At 33.9% G+C, this 20,802-nt stretch overlaps 2 protein-coding genes across 2 annotated transcripts in view; both read right to left on the bottom strand.

Moving 5' to 3' along the window:
- Nucleotides 1-20,802, bottom strand: part of LOC145683385 (phospholipid scramblase 2-like) — a 1,334,370-nt gene that overhangs the window by 49,419 nt on the left and 1,264,149 nt on the right. The gene's annotated exons all lie outside the window — the stretch shown is intronic.
- Nucleotides 11,804-12,418, bottom strand: LOC145682918 (uncharacterized). The gene has a single exon (XM_081754279.1). The coding sequence runs from the start codon at nucleotides 12,416-12,418 to the stop codon at nucleotides 11,804-11,806; it is 615 nt and encodes a 204-aa protein (XP_081610405.1).

The raw sequence follows: 20,802 nt of genomic DNA, 5'->3' as shown, positions 1-20,802 counted from the left end.
CCAAATTCAGTAATAAATGTATTACTTCCGTAGTTGTAATTGTTTTGTTAATTCGCCTAGCATACAGCCAGTGTGTAACATTGGTCCATCTGGAGTCTCTACATAAATTATGCTATCCGTATCAAAATATAGCACATATTTTCCTAGTTTATCTAAATAAGTATAGAGTTCTAGCCGAGAATGATCAGTAGTATAGGCAGCTATGACGACATTTGTATTATTAAGTGGCACACTCGCATCATCAAGATATTGCCAATTTAAAATTAGTGTGTTGTCATTTATTTGAATATCTTGGTGAACCTCTATATTAGAATCAGCTAGTTTATTAAAATATTTACCAAGATCACTTATAATTATTGTATGACTGTAATTCTCTTTCTGTCCGATTTTTTCCCCAAAACTATTCAACGCTAACTTTGCTAAACTCTTTTGACCTTTATTCTCACAAATTTTATCGGGTTCCAATTTAGTAGCTTGTTTTTCAAAATAATTATTTATAAATTCCTATTTCTTTTCCTCACCTGTACTCCCATGCGCAATACATTTGCGCATATACTGTATCTCATGATTTTTCGCATTTATTCCATTTTCCTTGCCTTTATGGGTAAAATTCAGTTTTAGTATGAAGAGATAATAGAAAGCAATCCATCTAAGCAGATATTTCTATAAAATATAATAAAATAATAAAAATATAAGGAAAAAACAAAATTATGCTCGGTTTAGTTTATACTGGCAATCATGATTTCTAAGGATTTTTTTCAGTAGCAGAGCACGATTGCGGAGGGAATTGAGTAGGGAAGTCGAGGAGTTGGATTAAGGAACTGGATAGTGGAGTAAAATGTTGCATTTATTGGTTAAAAACTAGTGTGTAGATTGTCTGCCAAATATAAATTAGCTTCTGTAACCAAGATGTCTAAACCTTGACTCATATGTCTATCATTCAGTACAGACACGTATCCAGGTTTTCTATTCGCAGGGGGCCCAACACGAATCCTCGTACGCACTCAATTCTAATGTTTTAAAAACATCATCAATAATAATAATAATAATAATAATAATAATAATAATAATAATAATAATAATAATAATAATAATAATAATAACAATAGTGCAACAGGTCAGTATTTCTCTTAAACATTTTTCTACTTTTCATTTATAAACCATTTTACTTTGGAAACTGCATTATAGCACAAACGAAATGAAACATATTTTCGAGAGAAATGTAACTAAAGAAAAGCGTCTGCTACGTACATCACATAGCGAAAATAGCAAGAAGACATTGAGTGTATCATTCTAATATATTAAAGATAGAAGCAGAACGGAAACGAAATGTTAATCCTATTAAAAACTGTTCTTTAATTCCACCTGGTATAATGGCATTATGGTATGTTCTTAGAATTATAAGAAGAAAACAGCACATTGCCCAAGTTTGGACACTTACTTCAAGTAAACTGATATAAAAGAACCTCAAAAGGGTAAAAGCAATTTTATGAAAAGGTGCTTGAGTTTCGGAGGGGGAAGGAACCAGGCCTTCACGCTGGAAACGTCCCTGATTCAGTGCAGTGCATTTATTTGTTATAAAACATAATTAGAATAATAATATGTAAAATTATATCATAAGTTTTACTTTTAAGAGCTTTTTTCTTAACACATCCGGCGTTCTGCCTGCCTGTTTATCTTGAATAAGCGAAAGTCTACTGTATTTCCAAAGCTAGCATACACATGAACTAGAATTGTATCCTCCTAGAACAGACAATAGTATGAAATGCTTATATTGAAAGGCTGGAATAAAAAAGAAAACATAAGTACTGTTTTAGTAGCGTGAGAACAAATTAAAAACAATTCAATATACTGTATTTCCTAGGTATCAAATTATCATCTTATTGTGTCGATGTGTATTCTTTTTTAAACATAGTTTTAAAAGTCATACCATTCGCAATATTTCTAAAGAAATCAAAAGAAGAACTCCTATGTGCCACTTGTGGCAAAGTGACTTAAGTCCATGGTCCGAAACCGATTACCACATTAAGGTATAGAAAGAGTTCCCATATTTCAAAAATGCAAATCCGGGATGCTACTAAATTACGAGAATCTTTGAAATTCTTAAAATTGAAAGAAGTGTTGATTACTAATTTACTTTCCTCCATTAGAGATAGAGGTGTTCAGGTATTAAGTTATCACAATTTTATTCATTTCACTAGGCCTTTTTCCAAGGGCGCTCATTCCTCTGTAAGTTTGGGCGGAGCACTCACATGAAGAAGATATATATATATATATATATATATATATATATATATATATATATATATATATATATATATAAGGATTTTAAGACAAATTGAGCCAAATGTTGTAAATACAAAGGAGGCCAACATGAGCTTTGGGGGGCTCGGCCCCCCAAGATCGGCACCCTTGCTTTCTTCCTAGTTAAGCAAACGTAAGCAGATGATTTACTCCCTCTCCCTGGTACGGGAAAAATTCCCACAAGATCTGTTTTGTTTCGTGAAATAACAGGAGCAATTACCTGATTACTTACCATCTAAATAAATTTTTTCACTTAGAGCCATCCCGTCGAGTCGCGTTGCCTAGCACTAAAATAAATTAAGAGTGAATAATGAAGGCCAGACTTCGATATCAAACATGAAGAGGCATTTGGATCTTAGATATTTCTCTGCTCGAACTTTGATTTTTTTTCAAATCCATGATGGGAAATTATATTAAGAGTACAATTTTCGAAAGTAATAGTATACGATCGTAAAAATGTCTTACGAAACGATGGTTTATTGCAAAACACTTTGACTCAAAAAATAAATTACAAGCAATAAACTTGTTACTTTTCCTGAAGAGTCTAAGTCTTGAATGAGATGAAGGGTGTCGAGCCTAGTGCTTCGACCAATTGCCTCATTTGTTCTACCTTTCCGTGGGGCAGCCTTAATTGGACTTGATCCTAAACGGATTATTCAGAAGTGCAAGTCGGAAGATGTTCCAAAGACTCTTGGTCGATTACAATCTGCATCACTTGTGAGGGGACAACCCCATGCCGTAAGCGTCGATGGACCACCGTTAGGCAATTAGCGACTCGTCCCCTAAAAATTGGCGGTACGACAGCGACGATCGGCGGTGGTCCCACTTCCGTTTTGAAAATTATACTACCAGCGGCAGAGAAGCGATGGAACGCCAACGAACCACAAAATTATTCCCCTAAAATACGTTAACTCACCTATATGCGTAATTTGTTTTCATTAAGGTGAGTGTAAAACATTTTTAAAAAGTAAAAGAGTGACCTGAGCTGGGCGCGAACCACCAACCTTAGGGTTACTAGTTGCGTGTTCTTCCTAATTCGCCACGAAGGCGATTATGAGGTCACAGCTTGTAGAGTGATAAATCGTTGACATCTTTTTAATATTTTTAATCCGAATGCTCCTTTAACCGTGTATATTTGACGATAACTGTTTGGAAATAGATCAAATGCAGCCGCCATGTAATTTTATAACAAAATGACGTCTAGTTACTTTTTTCATAGTTTTCCCATATTCACTTGATAGTGATCGGCGAAAGTTGCCATCTAAATTCACACAATAATACGCACCCATCTCAATATTTTTCACTTCATGATGTAAAGGCAGGAGTTATTCTTGACCCCCGGAGCTCAAGTATTGTCCTTAAAATAATAATTCGTCAGGGAAAAATAATTTATAATAATAATCGCATGCACATGGCTGGCGATAATTCGTGTTCGTGCCTCTGTGTTTTTCCGTGGCAAATCAAAGGAGCGCGGATCAAAATGAAGTCCTCGCTGTTACGTGGTGGTAACTTCAATACCCCCGATTCTAGATATCTGCTTCGACTCGACGAATCCCTGCTACTAGTGGCACACTAGCGACAATCCTTCAACGCGTCACTATTCGACGATCGCCATTTACCACTAGGTTTTGGCGATGTTTACGGCAGGGTGAAGCTAATAAAGAAACAAATCAATAAATATATATAAAGCCAGATAAAAAAAGTTTTCCCAAAATTTACATCTAGCAAAATCATTTGTTGGTATTCTAGAGCTGTAAATTCACCTTTATTCGTAATTTACTTCTTTCGTAGTTTTGATATGGGAATGATATGTCTGAAATTGTAACACAGGTCATTAATCAGATTTAGCAGTTTTACTTAACAGTCTGTCAATGTGGATCTGTTTTTTCAGATTTTTAGAGATTTTGTTAAATTTTTCATTACTACAACAGTTTGCAACTAACACCATTAACGTATCACTTCTGATATTTGTATAGGTAATGGCTTGGTCACTCCCAGTATATTTCAAACAATAAACTACGGTGACTTTCTCCATAAATCGGAACTACATTTAATATCCAACAACTCTGTGCATTTTACCTTAAATCTGCAAACTTTATACTAGGTTAAAACTGAACAGTTTATATTTTCTTCCTTTCTTGCTAAAACAAAAGTGTTCTTTAGACAACCTAGAAATGATGACTCTATACTTCATTATGTTGCATAGGGCATTTTGTGTAGCATATCATTTGATAGTTGGACATTTTCCTCCTATATTGAAAGCAACAGGGATTAAGTCCTTCTACATTTACATGAGAAGTAAACGAATTCTTCTTAATTCGTGGAATTGTGCGAATACACAGATAGTTTTAATTGAAGATGATGATGATGAAGAAGAAGATTATTATTATTATTTTATTGACTTACGTTTTTCTGAATATTAAGCAATATTTCACAAAAAAAACTCGTATTTTCAAACAAATGTGTTCGATATCAAGTTTTCATAAAGTAGTCACTCTCTCCTATAAATAATTTCAGAGGGGCCGCGGTGGCTCAGTGATAAAGTTTTCACCTTTGGTGCATGGGATCTTTGGTTCGATCCCAGCTCGCACCGAGTGAATTTTGTGATGGAGAAACACCATGTGCATGGGTTTTCTCGGGGTTTTCCCGTTTTCTCCCACTTTCTTCATCCACCATTTCACTCATTTCTCATTATCATCGTCTCCTTTAGCCTAGCCAGTATAACCATGGGTCATAAAACTTAAATATTTGATTTCAAATAATTCCAACACAAACAGTTGCAGGAGGTATTTCATTTTGAATAAAACAAACTACTCTATAAAATTCTGAATATTATTATTTTTTATATATACAATTCTAGCGGATCTTATTTCTAAATCGAAGGGGAAGAAAACTAAATTCTCTCTTATTATTATAGATTAATTTGAATTGAAGCAGTTAAAATAATTGGAAAAAAAATAGAAAGCCATACCCTATATTCCAGTGTGCCACAACCGGATAACACGGCACACTGGCGTGCCCAGCAATATGAATAATGTGACGCAAACTTCTACCTATATATGCAAGAATATATTTACAAGGATATTACTTTGTCATTTTATTTCTTATAATCAACGATCCTTCCACGGATCAGCTCTCTGTATACAGTTAAACAAACAAGGATTACATTGAGGGAATGAGTGTAATTATTTTCTTTAATAGTAATAGAAATGTATACTTTCTTGTATTTTCTACCAGGAATAACTGCATCCGGTCGAGAAAGCTGGAACTAACAACAAAAAGAACCGGATGAGCCAACCACACACCACCCTATAGTCGTGAGTGCCACAAATCCTTTTCTACGTCTTGGCACACTAAGGGTTGTTGCTTTCAAAGAGAAGGAGAGAGAGAGAGAGAGAAATAATTTTGAATCCATTACACTTCCATGGTTAAATAAATAAATTATGTAAAGAACTGATTCGTTTTCTGTTTATTATTATTATTATTATTATTATTATTATTATTATTATTATTATTATTATTATTATTAATATTAATTTCTTAGGAAGTTGACTGCCATATGTATGCACACGGCTCTCCCGTGCAGCGCCTCGTGTATGATTTTCCATACACAAACTATATATTCCAAGTTCGTTGGGCTAGTGTTACAGGTGTGTTATTGTTGTGTTCGTGTTAAACTCTCTCACCCACTGTGTTCTCCTAACATATCTCCCAGCGATTACAACATTTTTTGATATCTTAATTATTTCCTAGTAGGATAGCTTTAACTAGAGACCACTCATTAACCTGGTATTGGATATTTCACTTTCCTACCTTTGGAGTTGGCAGTAATCGGTTGGACATTTCACACGCAAATATCTAATATTAACAACGTTTCTTGTATAACTTCGTAATATTGTATTATTTCTTTGCATTATTCACTAGCTTGGTTAGGCTTGTTTAAACACTTTCTCTTTGCACCTAGTTATTACTTATACATTAACGTTGGATAAAAATACATTAAGTCTCACCGGGAATAAAATCCAGAACCAATGCACTTGAACCATTTGGCCACAATGCTTCACATTTAAAAACAAGTTTTGATTTTGTTAGGAAGATCGTGATTTAAAAATATACTTAAGAATGGGCACAAATGAAACACACTGATTTTTTTCGCTCGAATTTCTTAAACTGACTAGTGTTAAGTTGCAGCTGTTACTGAAATATTTATTTGGGAAATGCTAATAAAAAAAATTAATCTTTGTTGGAAGCAAATTACGTCCAAAAGTAAAGCACCCATTGCTTATATTTATATTAGAAATAGCTTATGTCATATATTAAAATTATTAAGGAAATAGTTGTATGTGAACTATGAGCAAAAGCGTCTGAGTTCTTTCTGAGAAACTCGTCAAAAAAGTCATCACCAAGAATACAATATCCCTTGTATATCTTTTCAGGAAAAAAACAGTTATGCTATTTATGAAATACGAACAAAATTGCCTGAGTCGTTCTCGACGAAATCGTGGGGTAAAAGTTACTCCGAAAAGTAATATACCACTTCTAGCTTTCTAGGATGATGAAATTATACCATGTCGTTAGGTTATTTATGTAACATTTATTTATGAAATATGAACATTATTGCGTTAGGCGGTAATGAGAAAATCGTCGGAGAAGAGTAAATTTTCCCTTCTGAAGGTTTACAGGACGAACGAGCTGTGTCATATTATTATGTTATTAATGCTACATTTATTTATGAAATGCGATTGAGTAAATTGTTCGAAAAAACGCATCCCATACAGTCATTTACCCTTATGTATTTTTCCAGAGCAATGATTCATACTACGGTGAAGGGTTATTAATAAAATACATATTTGTAAAAAATAAGCAAATTTTTTACAGCTGTTTTTGGGACCATTTCATTATTTTAAATTTTCATCCTTCAGTAAACTACCGTTATTTTTAGGTGTCGGAGAATATAGAATTCGAAACGATAAAGTTTTATAAAAATTTCATGACTAGAATTCGGTCCAGATACGTCGGACAATATGGCCTCTATTTGAATGCATGTAAAAGCGTGGCGAACCGACAGATGAATAGATGGATAGACATCAATATCACTTTTTCGATATATGAGGGCATGAAACTTGAATTCATTGAAATCTCGAATTCGATTTTAATCACTATTACTACAATTTCTTCTTTCGTCGCTCGAATGTGAAAACGAATAGGAATACAACGACACGTAAGGTGATAATTTATAATTCCTAAAATTTAATGATTTACCTTTAATGTGTTGTCATGCCATGATTTACGTTTAATATGTCATATATCATTTTACTATCAGTTTTTCACGCTACTATATAATGTTGAAATATGGTATGATTATCGTTCATATTCATGCTATCTTTTGGAAATATTCTTGTGCCTCATACATAGATATGTATAATTTAGTTTCGTTCAACGAAAGCATTCTTGCACTTGTGGATATGAAAAAAGAGAGAGAAAGTCAATACTCTAAAAAGCAAAAAGCACAAGCACACACACACATAAACGATAATTTGACATCAGGTCGATGTAACAAGGGGTAAGACTGGAAAGACTGCCAAGGTCACGTATGTTCTTTTTCCTGTTCCAGACACACAAATCCGAAGTGAGTTGCCTGCTGTTCAAGAACGGGCAGGGAAAGTGTAACATAAAAGACCATAAACTGAAAGTAATCGCTGTTTCCAATAGTAGACCGACACGTAGTCTAATACTGAATAAATACGTAGATGAAAGGATACTATCAATAAGTTATTTCCTTATTATATTGTTTCGAATCTTATTAACATAAAAATTATACACTTCCTATAATGTTTCGTATATATATATATATATATATATATATATATATATATATATATATATATATATCTGGGATGAGATTGGATTCGATCTCGTGTCAAAATAGTAAAATAACTGCTAGTCCGCCACTCTATTCACCTAACCACGGAGGCTACGTTTTGTTTGCTCTCTTTGTCTAAACAAATAGTGCTCATAATCATGATGCGTGAGCTTATAACCTTAAGAAAAGAGTTTTTCTGTTTAATTTTATATTTTCGTACGACATCTTAGTTATAGAAGCTAATTTATATTTGGCAAACCATCAAGACACTAGGTTTAAACCTATAAATTTAATATTTTACTACATTTTCCAGTTCCTTCCTTCACCTATCTCCCCTCGTTCACTGCCTACTGTCAATTTCCACTCACAAACGTGATCTGCTACTGAAACTCTCGAAAGCATGGTTGCCAGTATACAGAAAACCGAGCGTAATTTTGTTTTTCTTTATTTTTTTATTATTTTATTATAATTTTTAAATATCTTCTTAGATAGGTAGCTTTCTATCATCTCCACATACTAATAACTGAATTTTACTCATAAACGTAAGGAAAATGGAATAAATGCGAAAAAGTGTGAGTTACAGTATACGCGCATTTTTGTTTGCGCATGTGGGTACATGATGATGGCCAACATGTACTTTCCGTTTTTTTTAAATTTATTAACATACACTGTAAATAGTCCACCTTGTTCGTTATCGGGGTCATACTGATCAATATTATATTGCTACTCTTCATGCATTTTAATTATGTTAGATTCACTTCTGAATTGCTTTTATTACTTCATCCACTATCCAAGTACCTGTAACTGTACGCTCATTATCGCTATATGCACACTCATCTTGATTTAATGAATCCGTGTGTTCGTGGACTGTATTATTTTGAACACAAAGTTCGTTATACAATATACTATTTATTATATTGTAAACACACAACTAAACACAATAATTGCTATACATAAGGAACTACACACTATGCAGTCACACACGCCACATTGACACTTATAAAAAAACTATCAATCATCCAGCGTTGCCAGATACAAAACAAAAGAATAATGAAATGCGGCCGAACATACCGCCCACCTTGAAATATCATTTCAACACTACATGTTATTCTACACATTACTCTACACTACACATTCTACATATATTTCTTCATTAAATGGAAGAGGAGAAATTTTTACAATTGGTCGTTTAAAGACACCTTTGCTAGTTTTAATAGTAACAGTTCTAACAATATTATCTACACCAGAATGAAAGAAACTACTCTTGCTAAATTCCAATGTTGAGGAGATGTCTTATCTTCCTTCACTACTACTAAACCATTGACCTTGATATTAGCATGTTTGTCCCACCATTTTGGTCTTTGTTGCAGCCGAGACAAATATTCTGTTTGCCAACGGTTCCAAAAATGTTGGACCAATCTTTGAGTTAATTGCCAGCGTGACAAATGATTGATTTTTAATTCATACAAATTTGGTTCAGGTATTGCTACTAGGGCATCGTGAATTAAGAAATGAACAGGAGTTAATACCTGATAGTCATTAGGATCAGAACATAGAGCAGTTAATGGTCTAGAATTTTAACATGGTTTAATCTGACACAAAACTGTATACATTTCTTCAAATGTGAGTATAGTGTTACCAACTATACGTCTTAAGTGGTCCTTGACAGACTTTACACCAGTTTCCCATATGCCTCCAAAGTGAGGTAAAGATGGTGGATAAAATGCCAATTTATAGATTGCATACTGAGGTAATTACATATAGACTCTTTTGAATCATCATTCGTTACAAGTTTCAGTAAGGATTTTAATTCTCTGTTTGCACCTGTGAAATTTGAACCACAATCACTGTAAATATCACTAGGTTTTTCCCTTCTACCTATAAAACGTTTCAAAGCTGCAATAAATGACTCGGTTGAAGCATCACTTAACAATTCTAAATGGATTGCTTTGACACTGAAACAAATGAAGAGTGCGACGTAATCTTTAAACAATTTTGAATTTCGAATTTTCATATTTTTAACAATGGTGGACCAGCATAATTTAAACCGCAATGCAAAAATGAACGAATTGGTGTTACTCTATCAACAGGAAGTTGACCCATTAATTGAAAGGCTGTTACACTTGTCTGTTTGTGACATATTACACAACTTTTTACCATGTTCCTTACAAAGTCACGACCACCAATAATCCAAAACTTTTGTTGCAAAACAGATAAAAATAACTGTGAACCTGCATGAAAATGCTTTATATGTTCAGATTTTACAAGAAGTTCTGTAATTCTAGCATGTTTTGGAAGTAAGATAGGATATTTGAAATCTTATGTTACACTAGCATTTTGCAAGCGACCTCTAACTCTCATGACATCATTTTCATCAAGAAATGGATTTAAACACAATAGTTTGCTATTATAAGGCAAAGGTTTTTTCATACGTAAGTATTTTATCTCAAGTGGATATTCAGATTCTTGAGCTGGTTTTAGACAATGCATTAATGCATTTGACAACTACTTTGTAGTTAATGGTCCACTACACCTTAACTCCTGTTTACTTTTATTATTGCTAATAAATCTCTTACACCAAGCAGTATCACGAACTAACTTAGATAACGATGAAAATTAATCTACTATTGTACAGTCAACCTTAATGTGAATGTTAACAGTTGAAAACTTTTGCTCACATTGAACAGAATCTAGATTTTTGCATTTAATATTTACAATAGGTAACTCTGATTCCATCAACCATTTTGGCCCATTCCACCGTAGTGACTAAAACTCTAATTGTGACTTATTCAAACCACGAGTACTACAATTAGCTGGGTTGTCTTTGCTCGATGTGTGCGCCCATTTAATAAAAAATGATTGTTGAATCTCAGATACCCGGTTATCCACAAATGTTTTCCATTTACTCGGACATGAAGAAAGCCATGCTAACACAATAGTAGAATCTGTGTAACAGACAACCTGTTCAAACTTGATTAACATTGCCTTAATGACCGTATTGACTAATCTACATAACAATACTGCAGCACACAATTCTAACCTAGGTATTTATATTTGTTTTATAGGGTCTACTTTGGTCTTTGAAGCAATCAGGTATACTTGCACATTTCCAGATGTATCTATACAACGTACGTATGCTACTGCAGCATACGCCTTTTCAGTAGCATCTGAGAACCCAATTAGATCATATTTCACAATATTTTCAGAAAAAATACACCTTTTGATCTTAATCTGTCTCAACAATGGCAATTCTTGACAATATGCTTCCCACGAGCGAGCAATAACATTCGGAATTACGTCATCCCATTCAATTTTTAATTTCCATAATAATTATAGCAACAATTTTGCAACAATGGATACTGGAGATGACCAACCAAGCAGATCATACAATTTTGTAATATCAGAGAGCAACATTCGTTTTGTCATTACTGATTTATAAGTGGGAATAACAATAGAAAATGAAAATGAATCACTTGATGGATTCCACTGTATACCTACAGCTTTTACATTCTCATCTTCATTAAAAACAAATTAACGACTGAGTTTCTCTTAAGTGACAAGGTGTACTATTTAGCACATTCATGTCATTAGTAGACCATTTTCTTAATTCAAAACTACCTTTGTGTAATAATGCGGTTAATTCTGAGACAATACCATTGCCTCACTACTATCAGCTGCACCTGAAACTAAATTATTAAAAAAGAAATCATTCATGACTAATTCTGCGGCTCCCAGATAACAATGACCTTCATCTACAACTAACTGTTGCAAACACTTTACAGCCAGATATGGAGCGGAACTGGTTCCAAAAGTAACAGTTAACAATCTAAAATCACTAATAGGTTGGTCAACTGTTTCTCTCCACACTATTCTCTGGTAATCAGAATCAGTTTGATTTACCTTAACTTGTCTGTACATTTTTGCTATATCAGCACACAATGCAATTGGATTAGTTCTCAACCTTAATATTAGTGGGATAATATCATCTTGTAATTTTGGACCTACCATTAAGTTGTCATTGAGAGATACTCCACTGCTAGTTTTAGCACTACCATCAAATACAACCCGCAATTTAGTGGTAGAACTACTATCATTTAAGAAACAATGATGCGGCAGATAATAAGATTCAAATACAAGCTTATCAAGTTCTACATCAGGAATTTTTTCCATGTGACCTAAGTCTAAGTACTCCTTCATGAAATCACAATATTGTTTACATAAATCAGGATCTTCCTGTACCTTACGTTCCATCTGGCATAATCGCTTTACTGCTGTGTCCCGTGATACACCTAGAGGCTCAACATTTTCTTTAAAAGGCAATTTTACAATATATTTGCCATCAACATCACGTTTGTAAGTTTCAGCAAAATACTGCTAACATGTTTGCTCTTCAACGGATAAATGTTGTACAGTTGGCAACCCGTCTACTTCCCAGAATCTTTGCAATGTTTTATCGAGATCAACAGAAAATATGACTGAACACTTGAAGTGTTATTCGTTAAGTTAATCTGACTACACAATACCAACCTAACACCGTTTCAATGGCAGACGGAGCTCCATTCTTACCTACGCGTCTCCCACTGAGCAACAATAATGGGAAAACATCAGCACCTAACGACACATCAATAGGGCCACTTTTATTAAACTGTGGATCTGCTAAGTTTACTTGTTTCCCAATTTCCCAATTACCTATATTTTGACTAGTTACTCTGGGTAAGTTACATGTGATTCTTGGGACTACTATTGCTTTAGTATGAATATTATTATTACTGTACAATTATTGAAAAAACAAATCAACTATTGCATGAGAATTTTCAACGTTAGAACCAGTAACACCTGATATGCTCATGTAGATTTTCGCTTTGTTTATGCCTAATTTCTGGACGCAACGTTCAGCTATAAACGACAATTCACTGCCACAATCGATAAGAGCATGAAACTGTATCAACTTACTTGCATTATCTTTGATATTTATGACAGCGGTGGACAACACCTGAGGAATTAGTTTTTGATGTATAGAATGAGAACAATTTACAATATCTACTTTATCGCTCTTTTCAAAATGCAATAAAGTATGATGTTTTTTGTTGCAACCCTGCTTCACTTTACACTTATTTACGGAACAATTTAAGGTCAAACAATTGAAACAAAGCGAATTCTTTTTCAGAAAACTATGCCTATCATTCACTGACATATTTATGGACCCTTGACACTTATATAGGTTGTAGTTATTTTTACACATGATACACGACACAATTGGACTTGACTGATGCACTAACGTGTTGCCTTTTTTGTTTGTTTTTAAAGCAGACGTGTCTGCCGGTGACCTTGCACTCACTGCAGCTAACGCTTTGGCACGTTGTAATATGAACTCGTTCAGCTGATGGAAAATTGGTTGTTCGTTTTTTTTCAATGAAAGCTCCCATTATTTTCTGGTGTTCTTATCTAGCTTCTCGCCGACATGGTAAATTAAAATCACATCTCAATGTTCCACTGGAAGGCCCAAGGATTTAAGTTCACACACACACACTGAACACTATTGCCGACCAATCTTCCTAACTCACCTGACGGCTCATTCTTCACAGCTGGTTTAGTAATGAACTTGCTCAAAATATGATTCGCTAGCTCCCTCACATCTTCATATCTTGATTTAAGTAACTCCCATGCTACTTTATAGTTATCATCAGATATGGAAATAGATTGTAACATTACAGCAGGCTCCCCTGATAGAGCTGCCTTAAATACTGCAACTTTTGAGCATTTCCTAACCGATTGTTATTATGGACAGCAGCATCAAATAAGTCACGAAACGATAGCCAATCCTGCACTCTACCACAAAATATAGGATTTCTAAATCTGGCAACTTCACATCTGTGCACTGTTTATTAGATGTATTTACTTGTTCAGTATTAGGTGACTGCATATTGTATAAAATTTTAAGATAAAGTCCAACTTATTTTGCACTTTATTAATTTCTCCGTCATATGTTGCAAACCCACTTTCACCACCCACGGAAATGAACTTTGTAATGAGCTCTGTGCAATCACCATGTAATTGCGTAGCGCGTTCAGTGTACAGCTTAATTCTGAAGTTAGGCTTGTCTTTATTCTCGTTCACTTTATGTATTAACCTTGTTATTTCACGTTTAAGTACAGTTTTCTTATCTATGAGTTCTTCCGTTGTTATAATTCTGTACCACTTCGAGAATGCACTACAAAATGAAAATACTGCGCCACAAGTTCGCAAACCATGTACATGCACAACTGGAACAAAATCCGGTCGATAAGGACCACTTTAATGTTCGTGGACTGTATTATTTTGAACACAAAGTTCGTTGTACAATATACTATTTATTATACTGTAAACACAAAACTAAATACAATAATTGCTATGCATAAGCAACAACACACTATGCATAGCTATTATAACAGTCACACACACCACATTGACACTTATGAAAAACTATTAATCATCCATCGTTGCCAGATACAAAACAATAGAATAATGAAATGCGGCCGAACACCGTGCATGCTCTGCATAATGGAAATAGTAGTTTCCACCCAGTGCGATCAGGAATTACAGTAAAATACAATTCTTGGTAGGGGGTACAATAATACATTTTACTATTTTCTCTACCTGATCAATGGGTGGATATTCATCTCCTACATAAATATATGTAAGATGTTACACGAAATATTTTTTTTACCTTAATACAGAAAGTACACAATGAGCATACGTCAAAATATTTAATTTTCCCCTTTCTTAATTTTATAATGTAATTTTACTGCATTTGTCCGCCCGCGGTACACCAAGAACATATTTTCTTAGAATCAAGAGTTCGAAAGTCTCATTAATGAGCAAAGAAAAAAGTAATGAGTAGAAAATATTGTGCATAGATAAGAAACAGTTTCTCAAATTTAACAGTAAATTTTTAACATTGCGCATTCGATTTCCGGCAGGAGATCCTGTGAGTCGGATTGCACATTAATGAATCGTCACGCATCATATAGCCCAGCTGCTGAAAAGAATCTTAAGGTCAAAATCAACTCAACAACTCAACAAAAATTAGTCTTAAGATTCCCTACGCAAAATGAAACTTTCTACAACCATTATTTCCAGCGAAGATACATGTAAAGCAGTATTTTGTCTGGGTGTCCAAAGTGAATATCAAAGTGTAAATTTACGTATAATTGTAGTTTGGCTAAAATTAAATTTATTCCTTTTATTAAAAGGTTAAACATGTAGGCTCTGTTTCTCTCCGGGCAATGTAAAATATCTAAGCGTTAAATGAATCCAATTTGAGAAAAACATTATTGGATACTTAACATTTTCGATTAAGAATGTGTAAACTAGAAATTATGAGTGGAACTCAAATTAAAATTGTTCACACCCAAAAAAGTACCAATAAATAGCTTTTGCTCGAAACTTAATGTCAGGCACGTAAATACACCTATCTCACTGGGATATTACACGATCAATTTTAGTCTTATAGAAGCAGTAAAGTCACTGACATACCTACAACCTCACCAACTGTTACACATTCACACCGATGAGTACCACGTTAACGTCCGACTGAATCCGACGTTCGCAAATGTTCTTCATTATTTCGCTAATAATATGAAAATCACAAGGGGAAATATCCTAGCTGTGCGGAAGATGTTAAATTGTCTCACTGTTAATGCTATAAAGAGTATCCCTAGGTGAGCTTCATTGTAGAGACATGAGTCGTCAGGCAGGAGAATGATTCCGTCTGGCAGTATAACCTCTCAGTTAAATCTGTTTTCTACTTGAGTGCAAGCTGGAGGTTTTTTGGTTTTACAAATCCTATGGTTTAGGGTTCGGTTCCCCTTTTGAAGGCAATTGGCGTGATCGGTCCGTTGGATGGAGTATAAAGTATCGTTAAATTTCCTACAGTTAAGGAGGGAAAGGATCTGTTCCGTAAGGAGGGAAATCTATTTTCCATTCGAGGAAATACCGCCATGCCTTCACCCTACCCAATCCTTGTATATAGATTAGATAAATCCTTGTATGTGGTACTCTCACTGGCAGACTTTTCTATGATTAGACATTAGGCCAGGTTTCTGAACGACTGCTGAAGGAACCTTTGAAAATTAAGGGCTCACTGGAATGCGTGTAGGTGAATGCAAATAAGATGTGTTCACAGACCCCAAGCTTTAGAGAAACAATAGTTAAATTAAAGTTTATATTAACGTTGTTTAAAGCGATATCAGAGCAGAAGTTATTTCTGAAATAAAAGCTATAGTTTGTAATATAGTTTTCCAAAACCAACTCTTGGACTCGATAAACTCTTCTCGAAATGAATTGATTGAAAATTAACACCAAAGATTAAGAAAGAAAATGAAGCAAAGAGAGAAAGAAATTTAAGATTTTATCAACAGGATATGCTCCCTTGCTTAATTTTATTAGCATAATTTATTTCACATAGACAGAGCCGGAAAACTAATATCCTCTAGGATAAAATAGTATTTATATAACATGTTTATTATACACTCTTAAAATATGCTAGGGATTTGATGTTTATTTATTGCGGTTTTTGGTAAGGAGGGTTGCCTAAAATATATACCATCTGCCTAGCGAAGAACGATCAGGCCCCTTTATATAATAATATACCTAGATTATTATTATTTTTTAACTTCTTGCACAGCAACAATACATCAAATGGGTTTCGGTTTTAGAAATCATTACAACCCGGAGGAAGGAAATCAGCCGGGATAATCGTTACGGACAGTCAGTCTGGAGATTCTAGTACAATAGTTAGAGAGACTGTCGAAAGTTGGTTAGTGGGAAAAACAAACGTACTTACTTTGAGTCTCACAGCGTGGTTAACAATAATCGAACATTTACGGGAGTCTGTGAAATAGTCACTTCTACGCTAAATACCACATACACGTTAGTTCTACTCACCTTACGTTAAACAAGGAGATAACCTGTAGTAGCCGGATGGAAGACATTGTAGACCTCAGCAAAGCCACATAAGGTCAACAGGTTCCGTGATTTCTAGAGTTCGTTAATAACAATTCCATTAATCAACAATCTCTGGCAACATCTTTCTAAAAACTCTCATTTTCAATTTCTATAAGTTTTATGACGGCTTTCACTAAATTTCAAAAATTCATATTCTAAGTATGAGGAACATACCAATTTTTGTAATTGGAGACCCGGATTTATTGAAACTCAATTTCAATGTTAGTACGGTAACATATTGGAGATGCTTCTAATTTTCTCTCTAAATCATAAAATGTGATATATATATATATATATATATATATATATATATATATATATATATATATATATATATATATATACTGTGTATCAATAAAATCTTCCAGAGTTTTTCTCCTACACTTACCGAAAACTTCCTCTCTTTACTATTTCAAAAAAAAAAAAAAAACAACAACATTAATTTAAATAGTCTCTTAACTGATATATGCAAAGCATGCTTTCTAGTCTCTTCAATGTTTTGAAGAGGATGGTGTCCGCAAATACCTCTTGTTATTAGGATATTTTTGTATCTTTCCTCTTCTCTTCTGTTGCTTTGTATATGTGTGTTTTGTATATAATCTTGACTCATATATACCATGTATTTAAATTCAAGCTGTACATATGACTACTTATTTTAATTATATATATTGCGACGTATAGCTGACGATCTTTTAGTATTTAATAATAATTTATAAAATTAGAGTGACATGATTATTCTGATCCTGCCTCATTTTTATATTCTAAATCCGCGAAACTTACCTGAAAAAATATAACAACTTAGGAAGAAGTTAGAATTATCCGAAATTTTGTCTCATATAATATCGGATTTTTTAGATGTAACTTTTGATGATACGATATTAGAGACTGACTCAAAAAAGGTATCCTAAATTTACTTGTATTAAACATCATTGCCAATCAACAACCATTCTCTAATTGATTAGGCGATGACGTGGACCGTTTTGTTACGAAGTACAAGTATTTAACCGAGAGTAATGGAAATTACGGATGAGACGTATATTAGTGCTTGTTAACCTTGTTAGATGTTTGGCAGAGAATTGGTTTACAAGTACATGCAGGAAACCGAATTTTCCTCAGATGACCTATGATAATTTTTAGCAGGTAATTTTATCAACATTTAAAGAAAACATGTTTCCTCCGAAACTGATTAACTTATAAGATAGAGAGAAAATGGTTACGACGAATCAGTTTTAGACTATGTGAACACGAAACAGGACCTCATGTTTAGAACTCATTCTACTGCTCTTCAAAGGAGATATATACAGCTAATTATTGAAGGGTTACTTCAAAATATTTCCAGTTATATAAACGCAAAGAGTATACTGATTAGTAACTTGGTGTTTGAACATAATACAATCTTGTTATTAAAGTTTAAAGAGAAAAAATATTGCGAAAGAATTCCTCTGCGTTGTATTCGTGATTGCTTCCACCGAGCAAACTTCAAAGTTGCAGTTATAAAAATACAGTCAGCGGTACAAGGTCCACTGTGTGTGCATGATAATTCTGTTGCATCAACGCCTGTACAGAAAAATGAGAATCAAATATTTCTGTTAGCTTCTGGTAAATATCAGGAAGTGCATGACGAGAATCTACTTGAAAAAAAAAATCAAGATCTGCAACGGAATCTAGCTCAGGAAATCAGTAAGCGAAATAGTGCACCTCAAAACCAAAACAACTATTCTATTAATAATGATAATGATTCAGATTCTTCTAGCCAATGTCGTTCGCCCTAGTATAGGCTAGATTGTTCTGTGTCGTTGAACATTTATAATTACATAGCACGCTATTGTAGGGTAACTTCAAATTCAAAAGCAGAATAGATAAAAGGACACACTGCTAACAGTGTGATATAGTCTGATTTGTTTGTTCTAATGATTTAGTCTTCTCTTCTTATGTACTGCCCCGAAGTAAACATAATGATATATAGTGAAACACAAATTAGTAGTCTTGCGGAAAACTCAGTACATAACAACGCGAGAAATTTTCGCTACAATACAAAAGTAAATAGTATCAAAGGCAGAAATGTTAAGTTTCTGAGATACTGTTCTTGAAATTTTATGTACGTATAAGAGATTTAGGAATATTTTTGAGTACTTTCAACTTTGAATAATGACCTTTTTGGCACTGTTTTTATAGAAACAGAGCTGTTTCGAGTTAAGCTGTGAAGTCATACTGTTCAAATATAATAAATTAAAAGCATAATTTCAGAAAATAAGTTTTAGTGATATTTTAAAATCTTACAAATGTAATGACTATGTCACATATCAGAGCTTATAAAAGAGTACGGTATATTTTCCATCCCCATTTTAACAAAGCAGAAATTACATAAGACTAAATAACATTGCAAAAACTATAAACATATCAACGGGGTGTACTAATTTCCTTTCATTAGCACTTTTCAGCCCCTATTTTAATATAAGACTATGCGCATACAACTATGTAACATAGTATAAATGCTACTAACATTTTTAACATAGCAGAGATTATCATCCTTTTACGGGGATACCACGTCGCAGTTTGGCTTATTTTTCCACCTAGCTGAAATTACTTAAGACTATGTAACATAGCAAAGAATACTAACATAATAAAGAGGTGTGCTCGTTCCCTTTTATGAGCGATTTTCTCAACCCCTATTTTAACCTAGCAGAAATTACATAAGATTGTGTAACATAGCAGAGCTAATAAAAGAGTATGGCGTATTTTTCCACCTATCAGAAATTACATAAGACTATATAACATAGCAAGGAATACCAACACCATGGGGGTGTACTCGTTCCTTTTGCAACATGGCATAGAATACACAGAGGCTACGAACGCATGTTTTAGCAGCACTCCAAGTGTTTTATTTAACCCGGGAACACTAATATGTTTTTGTAGTACACTAATAATAAACATTCTTAAATAGAAAGGATACATATAGCTTTAATATTGAAGGAATTATTTTCTTTTACGGAGGGTAGCTACCCCAACCCTTCTCCTTTTGCATCCAGGGCTTGCGACCGGCAATACTGGAGTTCAAAACTAGGCTATTCATTTTGTAGCCTTTAATGGCCATTTACTTAACATAGTGAAGTAAAAAGTAAAAAATATAACATTACCATTTAACACACAAACACACACACATGGTTTAGGGAGAACTTAATCGCACGCCAGTGACCATGTCATATATAGTTTACGGAGAACTTAATCTCGCGTCAGTGACCATCACATTCTCATAAACGAATAAAGAATAATATCATTATCATCACTAGTGGTGAGTGAGAATTTGTTTAAGAAATCTCGTAGTGAATAAATAGATGCACGACATGATAGATATAAAAAAAGTAATGTGCACAAAATTGAGACAAGTCACCTTGAATATTCTATTATTCTATGTATAATATAAACAATTTCGATTTAAAAACCTTATATGATATTATATATAGGGTGGTATACCATAGCTATCTTCCTCACGCATATTAGATATATAAACTGCAACCCAATGTTCACCAGGTTTATCACTAGAATCTTTATTTATAATTATGGCTGCCGGAAATGTGTTAATAACCATCACAACACCCTCGCCAAAGGCCTAGCATATTTTTCTCCCCGCTACAGCGGTGGATGATCCT

The sequence above is a fragment of the Thermobia domestica genome, chromosome 4, assembly GCF_964235325.1.
Source record: "Thermobia domestica chromosome 4, izTheDome1.hap1.1, whole genome shotgun sequence".
In the NCBI taxonomy this organism is placed as follows: Eukaryota; Metazoa; Arthropoda; class Insecta; order Zygentoma; family Lepismatidae; genus Thermobia; species Thermobia domestica.
This window is presented reverse-complemented; position numbering and strand designations above follow the sequence as displayed.

Excerpts from the sequence above, each read along its gene's own strand:
- LOC145682918 (XM_081754279.1), bottom strand. The coding sequence starts at position 12,418 with ATGGAACGTAAGGTACAGGAAGATCCTGATTTATGTAAACAATATTGT.